General features: G+C 46.2%; 2 protein-coding genes across 4 annotated transcripts in view; both read left to right on the top strand.

Annotated features, from left to right (window-relative positions):
- The first annotated feature begins 1,241 nt into the window (after window positions 1-1,241).
- Window positions 1,242-8,704, top strand: part of LOC129044580 (ankyrin repeat domain-containing protein 18A-like) — a 73,437-nt gene continuing 65,974 nt past the window's right edge. For 2 of the 3 annotated variants that reach the window (XM_063650446.1, XM_063650445.1), the window contains exons 1-3: window positions 1,242-3,855; window positions 7,856-7,970; window positions 8,133-8,306. In XM_063650446.1, coding sequence (XP_063506516.1) covers window positions 3,650-3,855; window positions 7,856-7,970; window positions 8,133-8,306 — 495 coding nt within the window. In that variant the 5' untranslated portion in view covers window positions 1,242-3,649. The remainder of the gene's footprint in view (window positions 3,856-7,855; window positions 7,971-8,132; window positions 8,307-8,704) is intronic. The other variant, XM_063650444.1, reaches the window with a different exon arrangement.
- On the top strand, window positions 2,193-3,194 carry LOC129044579 (uncharacterized). Its single transcript, XM_054502587.1, has one exon. It carries the CDS (start codon window positions 2,193-2,195, stop codon window positions 3,192-3,194), a length of 1,002 nt encoding a protein of 333 aa, XP_054358562.1.

The raw sequence follows: 8,704 nt of genomic DNA, 5'->3' as shown, positions 1-8,704 counted from the left end.
AGAGTGCACAAACACAGTCAATTGATCTTTTACAAAAAGGTAAAGGCAGTTCAATGGAGAAAGGGTAGCTTTTTCAAAAACAGTGATGAATCCATTGCGTGTATGTATATATACATATATGCAAAAAAAAGAGTTGAGACACAGATCTTGCTCCTCAAAAATTAACTCGAAGGACACATTTTTAAGTTAATAATATTTTAAATTGTCAAACCACAATTGCATACATTTATGGGGTACAATGTGATGCTTGGATATGTGTATAAAATCAGGAATGACTACATCGAGGATAAAATATCCATCACCTCATGGCGTGAACCCAGGAGGTGGAGCTTGCAGTGAGGCGAGACCCTGCCACTGCAGTCCAGCCTGGGCGAAAGAGCGAGACTCTTCTCCCAAAAAAAAAAAATAAATAAAATAAATAAATAAATAAATAAATAAATAAAATAAAAAATACCCATCACCTCAATTTTATTTTTTGTGGTTAGATATTTGAAATTTACTTTTTGTTATTTAAATATACAGTACATTATTATTGACTATAGTCATCCTGCTGTGCAATAGATTTCAAAACGCATTTCTCATGTTGAACTGAATCTTTGCACCTGTGAACAACTTCCCATTTTTCTCCCCAGCAACACAGCCTCTGGTAAGCAGCATTATACTCTCTACTTTTATGAGTTCAATTTTTAGACCTAAATTTAAATCCAAAAGCTGTAAAACTTCTGTAAAATAACAAAAGGGATATTTAGGTAACTTTGGGTTTGGCAATTACTTTGTAGATACAACACTAAAGTACATAAAAGACAAATTTCTACCATGAAAGAAGATATTGGTATGAAGTCGTTACAATTAAAAACTTTTGCTCTGGGAAAGGAAATATTAAGAGAATGGAGAAACAAGCCACAGACGGAGAAAAAATTTGCAAAACACCTGTCTGGCATCCAGACCATTAAAAACCACTTACAACTCAACAATAAGAAATCAAACAACCCAATTAGTAAATGGACGAAAGATCTAAAGAGGCTCCCATCAGAGATGGCATATAGAAGGGGAAAAACTTATGAAAAGATGTTCGCCCTCTCAACGCTTTTCCCTCCCTGCGTCCCTCTCTCCCTCACACACCCTCCGCTGCAGCGAGAGTGGGAGCGGGTCGGGGGCGCTAGGCGGTGACGGTGACGTGCTGTCTCTCGGGCGAGGCGTGGGATTTAAGCGCATTATAAGCCGTGGGTCCCGGGGAATCCGAGAGGCTGAGCTTGGAGCCCAGAGTGACCCGCCTCTCTCATGGTCCCGGCCCACTGCCCTGCAGAGCCCGCCTTACTCTTCCTCTCCACAGGTCTGCTGGCCGCGGCGGGCCTTGGCTCCCCCAAGCCTGCTAGGCCTACAAGGAGCTGCATCCAGGAGGAGCCGCCGCCCGGGAACAAGCTGCCCGCGGGCTCTGGGGACAACCACCCGTCCGATGAGCTCGGCTGAGCGTGCACGCAGTGTCGAAATCAAGGACGCCTGGATGCTTTTCATGGCAGAGTGACAAAAGTTTAACAAGAAGAGGAGCAGGGCTGCTGAAAGGTGCGGTGCGGCGGCGCCAGAATGCAGGATCCTGAGCCCTGCATGTGAGTCTTCGCGGGGCCGATCGCTGCGAGCCTCGCTTAGGTCCAGCCGCCTCCAGGGAGGGCAACATCCACGAGACGCGGGGAGTGAGGGCGGTGCTGGCCGCACCCCTGGTCCTGGGGCCGCGGGAGCCGTGCTAGCAGGCCGCCTTCCACTGCCGCCTACGCCGGGTCGGGTTGCTGCAGCGGTGCCCGCTGCAGGAGCTCCGCGCCTGCTGCTTCTCCGACGTCAGGGCGCCGCCAGGATGACAGGTGCAGGAGGCTGCGGCTGTGGGCAGATGTGGTTTCCAGCCCCAGGTCCCGGCGGCCCCTGGCTTCCCAGCCCGCTGTCTTGTGGGCAAGAAGATGAAGAAAGTCACCCCATCAGCAGGTCAGCTGCCCCGCCTTGCAGCCCAGCCAGACAAGGCAACCGGAGTTCATCCTGTCTGAGTTGACTTTGTGCGGGCAGCGGGCCGGCGCCCAGGATGCTGGGGAGCCCTGCGCGCCGGAGGCCGACAAGCCGTGGGGCCCAGAGGCGCCATAGGGCGAGAAGGCACCCGCCTCCCAGCGCTTTCACCCCCTGGCCCGCCCGACCCGCTAGGTGTCGCAATGGCTGAGGCCAAGCCAGGCATCCTGCCCGGCGGCGGCTGCACAGGGGCGAAAACTGAGAATCCCTGCTCAACCCCATCTGGGGTGACTGCCAAGTGCCCATGCCAGCGACCCCGATCCCCCTCCGGTGGAAGAGTGGGCGGGAGGCACGGCCTGGGGGCCCTCAGGCTGGGCGCGCTGGCGATCCGGAGGCCTACCAGGCCATGCACCTCCAGCCCGCCTGGGCACCCAAGCTGCAGCCGTCTTCTGTGTGCAGGCAGCAGCCTCCAGGCAACCCCCGAGCCCGTCAGCACTCCCCACATCTCAGAACCGGGGCCAGATGTCCCTGTGGCTGCGGCTAAGCTAGGTGGTCTTCCCTGCGGCGGGAACCGGCTCTCAGCCCCATTCCCCGTGGCTGCAGAGGGCCACTGGCTACAGGTCCCGAGCTTCAGCAGAGGAGGAGCCGAGCGGGGGCAGGGCCTGGCGGGCTCTCAGGCCAGGTGCACTCGCGATCCAGAGGCCGCCCAGGCCGTGCTCCACCACCTGGGCGACCAAGCTGCAGGCGCCCTCTACCTGCTGGCGACAGCTGCCTGGCAACTTCCAAGATGGCTGGCGCTCCCAGCCTGGCAGAACCGGGGCTACATGTCGCCCTGGCTGCGGCCAAGCCAGGCGGTCTGCCCGGCGGCGGCTGCACCGGGACAGGAACCGATCCCCAGTCCCATCCCCGGTGGCTGCGGTGGGCCCCTGTCAGCGGCCCCGATCTCTCTTCGGAGGAGGAGCGGGTCGGGAGTCAGGGCCAGGCAGGCTCTCAGGCCGGAAGGGATGCATTCCTGGGATTCCGGAACGTCCCGCTCGAGCCCAGGAGAACCCGCAAGCCAGCGACGCCTGCGCCCGAGCTGCAGCCGCCCCCTGCCGGCCACGAGGGCTTGGGAGCGGCTTCCGGAGTCCCGGCTGGCGCTGAGTTGTAGGCGCGCGCCTCACTGGCATCGCGGAGACTCACGCGGTCTGAGGTCGGAGCGCTGAGGTTCAGGCGCGCGCCTAACTGGCATCGCGGGGACTCACGCGGTCTGAGAGGTCGGAGCGCTGAGGTTCAGGCGCGCGCCTCACTGGCATCGCGGGGACTCACGCGGTCTGAGGTCGGAGCGCTGAGGTTCAGGCGCGCGCCTCACTGGCATCGCGGGGACTCACGCGGTCTGAGAGGTCGGAGCGCTGAGGTTCAGGCGCGCGCCTAACGGCTTGACTGGGCTCACTCGGTCTGAGAGGTCGGAGGCTGCGAGTGTCGCTGCTGAAGGCTGTGGTGGACCGGGCTGGATCGCGGATTCTGAGCTACATTGCGGGTTTGGGGGTGGATCTGGGATTTGGGGGTGGATCGCGGGTTGCGGGGGGGATCGCGGATTTGGAGCTGGGTGGGGGTGGAAAGGCCACGAGGAGCCGCCGCGGCTCAGGAGCGGGTGGTGGGCGTCTGAGAAGTCGCCACCATGATGAAGCTCTTTAGCTTCGGGAGACGCCTGGGCCAGGCGCTCCTGAGCTCCACGGACCAAGAGTACTCCGGTGGGAAGTACCACATTCGGGACTGGGAACTGCGGAAGATCCACAGGGCTGCCATCAAGGGCGACGCCGCGGAGGTGGAGCGCTGCCTGATGCGCAGGTTCCAGGACTTGGACGCCCGTGACAGAAGGGACAGGTAGCTCGGGGACTCAGCCCGCGGTGGGAGGGGGCCCCAAGCCCGGCTTCCCTGCAGCCCTGCAGCCCCTGGGGCGGGGGCCTTGGAGGGCGCCGGGCACCCTCGGAGCAGCGGTGCCAGATGGAGCCTCAGCTGCTTTCCATCGCTGGCAATTCCCCGTCCGTCGCGCTTGGTGGAGAATTTGAGCGATTTAACTCCCGAAGTTAGGCATATCCACGTTTAAAACATGGGGCCATATACATGATAGGGAGGTGCCTAATGAGAACTCATTCCCCTGTCAAAAATACCATGAGCCTTTTTCAGTAGGCGAAGAGTTCTCAGATAAAACCCTGTGTCGGTTTTACATCCGAATCCACCTAGATAGATAGGTTCTTTACTGAGGCTTCTTCGAGGGACACTGGGAAGCGGGAGGTGGGTTCCTTGAATGGGAAGACTCAGTTTTCTCAAAATGTGAACTGTTTCCATGTTTATCAGTTTTACATAAACTGAATGAAAATATCAAGGTTTTATCATTTTTGCATGACACTTGCTGTCTATCTTACCATTGTGATGACATTTAAAAATGTTTATAATGGAGTGAAAAGACTTGCTCCTCTAGATATCAAAATGTGCTATTAATTCCCACAATTAATTATTTACTAACAGCTGAAAACAGATAAACAAATGGAACAGAACAGGAAATCCAAAAACACTGAAATATATGTAAGATATTTACATAGGGATGGATAATGGTAACATTTCAGATGAGTAGGAAAGGATGAGTTATGAATAAAATGCCTGCTGTGTGAAGAAAACTCATGAAACTTTATGTCACAAAAATGAGTTCCTGATGGAATTCAGACTGAAATTTTTACACATGCAAAATGAGAAAAGTACCAGAAGAAAACACAAAGACTTATTTATACAGGTACATTTTACGTTAACAAAGGCCTTCATAAGAATGACCTCGCAAGCAGGCATTCTGAAGGTTGATTTAGCAAACTAAAAATTAAAATCCCCTGTGTATCAGAAAAAAATTAACAAAAGATAACACACTCGAAAAATATTTCCTATATATATTTTTACTAATATATAAAAATATATATTCAGATGAAAAGTGTATCTTCATCCTACAGGGAATTTATTCTTTATTATATATAATATATATTACTGATTATATGCATAACAAATTGTATATATTACTAGTATAATATGTTATATATATATCAGTTATATATATACAGATAAAAAGCACATCTTTATTTTACAGGGAATTCTTTCCAATCAAATCCACAAGAAAAGAACTCTAGAAGTGAGCAAAGCACTTTTTGTAGATTCACAAGTTACTTATGTACATAGGAAAAAATCCTTAGTGTTTCTCATAAGAGAATTTAAGTTAAAAGAGTGAGACTGTGTTCTATCCACAGTGTTTGTGAGAATGAAGAGCAGTGGTGCTTACACTGCTGCTTGAAGTTTAAGTTGCTGATGACTTTTCAAGTGGATAATTTGGAGATAATTACCACATTTTAAAAATGTGTATGCCCTTCACCCATCAACTCCATTGTATTAAAATACCTTTAGAAAATAGAGATGCATGCACTTTTCTCCCCAGCATTTATGTTAACAAGAACCCATAGAATGGATATGTGGCCATTGAAGGTGGCAATAGGTGGAGAAGTATGTTGATGTGTGAAGATGCACTTTGTTATACCCAGTGAGGAAAAAAAATCAGTTTACTTGCACATACACACAAACATACTATGGTCTTGTGTTAGGCAAAACTATGTACAAAATAGGATAAAATTTGAAACTTCTGAGCATTTGTATTTTAAAGTTTTTGTTCCTTTTTCTTACCTTTGATTTCTGAAGTGAGCATTTATAAAATTTCTAGTAAAAATTTATTATTAATGGAATAAATTTGGGGAAGAGAAATATGAATCTTGTACAGATAAAAATAATTTCTCACTATTTTTATCATTATTATTGTGAGGGTTTGAACTTCTAGCTTCTTCAGAAGTAAAAAGGGAATCTTTTTATTTGTGCTTTCAGATTTTATGTATATACTTTATTATGTATATATGTTTTTCTTATGTATAGATTCATTACATATAGGCAAACGATAGATTAATCATTTCATTATAGTTGTAGTCATCAAAATAACATAGCAAATATTATTACTATCATGAAAATATTGGTTTATAGAAGTTGTATTTAAAAATATTGAGCTCCCCACCTGTATTCTATCAATCCATTTATTCATCAAACATAACTTGAATATGTTATGTAGAAGACATTTTGCACTATCTCTCAGGACCCTTCCATACTTAAAAACTTTATGTTTACCTGTTCTGCCTGAGCAAGATGAGAGATTTAAAATGGGAATAGTAGGACTTAATCTCATTGAAGCTTTTCCTCCCACCTTTCAAGCAAAAGCATTTCTGAAGGTAGAAAACAGTAAGAGATAACCTTTAATTGCCCTTTTGAAAATTTATCAGTCTTAAATACTAATATTAATCATTGGAAAGTCTGATTTGCATATATTCTGTAAATCTAAGTGTTGACTAAAATGAGCCCTACCTGTTCATCTCATTCATGAGTTTCCTTTAGCTTCACGTCTTTGTTTTTGTTTTTGAGACAGAGTCTCACTCTGTCGCCTAGGCTGGAGTGCAGTGGCGTGATCTCAGCTCACTGCAACCTCTGCTGCCAAGGTTCAAGCAATTATCCTGCCTCAGCCTCCCAAGTAGCTGGGATTACAGGTGCCTGCCACCATGCTCAGCTAATTTTTGTAGTTTTAGTAGAGACGGGGTTTCACCATGTTGGCCAGGCTGGTCTTGAACTCCTGACCTAGAGATCCACCCGCCTCGGCCTCCCAAAGTGCTAGGATCACAGGCATGAGCCACCGTGCCTGGCCAGCTTCACGTTTTTAAAAATCAAAGTAAGAAGTAATTTGTTTAAAAAATATGTTGTTATTTCAGTGCTCTTTCCCCATGGTACTTTTAGGAATTCAAATGTATTTAAGTGTCAATTAGATGCCTAGAATTGCCCTAGACCTGCTGTGTATACAGTATTCTACTTAATGTAAGGCCTCATGGATTGTGTGATACCCTACTATTTTCTATATTAAGAAGATGATTTTTAAATGCTACCAATTATAGTTATAAAAAATTATGAATTATAAATACCGCTCCAATATCAGATATGCTAAAATGTGACCTAATCTTTAAATCATCCTGCAAAATAGCAATAATGTATCATTTTACTTAATTAAAATATTTTTGTTAAATAGTAGTAATATAATTATAACATCTGGCTGGATGCATGGCTCACATCTGTCATTCCAGAACTTTGGAAGGCTGAGGTGGGAAGTTCCCATGATGCTAGGAGTTTGAGACCAGTCTGGGCAACAAGGTGACATTCCTACTCTACAAAAAATTTTTAAAAATTAGCTGATCATGCTGGTGCACTCCTGTGGTCCTAGCTACTCAGGAGGCTGGGACAGGAGGATTGCTTGAGCCTACGAGTGCCAGGCTGCAGTGAGGTATAAATACACCATTGCACTCCAGCCTGGGCAACAGAGCAAGACCCTGTCTCAACAAACAAAAGTCTAACAGTTATTGAGTTGTTGCTTGTTCTGGAAACAGTTCTAAATGCTTTACATAGATTTTCATTTAAGCATCACAGTGGTGTCCTGTGAGCTAGCTGCTGTGGTCATCTTTATTAATGAGGAAATTCAGGCACAGAAAGGCTAAGCAATAGCTGGTACGTGACCAAGTTCAAAGTAGAACTCAAGCCCTAGTTGAACTGAATCCAAACACCAAGCTCATTCTATCCAAATAGGCTGCTGTTTCATTACGGTAGGGAGCAGTAAGAGCTAATAAATATTGTACTTTCTTCAAAAGAAAATTATTTGTTTTGAAGGCAGAGGAATAACATGCCATTCAGTGTTTACAATTACATGAACCCATTGTAGGTTTTGACATACTGCATTACAATTTCCTGAAAACTCTTCTCGCTCTCCTAGGACTGTTCTACATTTGGCCTGTGCCTATGGCCGTGTGGAAGTGGTCACCCTCTTGCTGGAAAGACAATGCCAGATCGACATCTGTGACAGACTCAGCAGGACACCTTTAATGAAGGTATATAGTAGCCAACTCTTTCAGCATGAAATGGATTTGATTTAAATACATAGAACTCAAATGAATTTGTCTCATTTAAATATAAGTAGTTGGTGAAACCTGTGGAATATGTATTTTGAATCCTTAGAATTTACAGTCTAGTTTTTTATCTAACACTAATAGGCTGTACACTGCCAGGAAGAGGCTTGTGCCATTATTCTCCTGGAACATGGCGCCAATCCAAACATTAAGGATATCTACGGCAACACTGCTCTCCATTATGCCGTGTATAATAAGGGGACTTCACTGGCAGAAAAACTGCTTTCCCACCATGCAAATATTGAAGCACTGAATGAGGTACAGATCAATCAACTTTCTTTTCAAAATGTTTGTTTTAATATTGACTAGGTAAGAGTCAATTTTTCATATTTGGAACTCAAGTATTCCTGAATGAAAATGTTTTGAAATAACTTAATTGTCTAACATTTTACTTTAAATGTTGATACTTTTAAAGAAGCATTAGAGGGCACAGCTATTTTAGTGCACTTATGGGAAGTATTTGTGAATTTGTTAAGGTAAAACTTCTTCTTTTCAAGTATTTGTTTCCTACCCCAGGTGTATTTTTTTTCGAATTAGTGTAAAAACATCACAGGAAAAAAATTGCCCTGGTAATAGGCTTTATCTTAAAACTCAAAACTAAAGCAACTTACAATAAATGGAAGTCTTGCTGCTGCTGACGGTTTTCTAACAAAATG

This window comes from Pongo pygmaeus, chromosome 13, assembly GCF_028885625.2.
Source record: "Pongo pygmaeus isolate AG05252 chromosome 13, NHGRI_mPonPyg2-v2.0_pri, whole genome shotgun sequence".
NCBI classification, from domain to species: Eukaryota; Metazoa; Chordata; class Mammalia; order Primates; family Hominidae; genus Pongo; species Pongo pygmaeus.
The sequence above is the reverse complement of the archived record's forward strand: the minus strand, read 5'-3'. Positions and strand labels throughout refer to the sequence as shown.

What these genes read in the sequence shown, in the direction of transcription:
- LOC129044579 (XM_054502587.1), top strand. Translation starts at nt 2,193, where the DNA reads ATGGCTGAGGCCAAGCCAGGCATCCTGCCCGGCGGCGGCTGCACAGGG.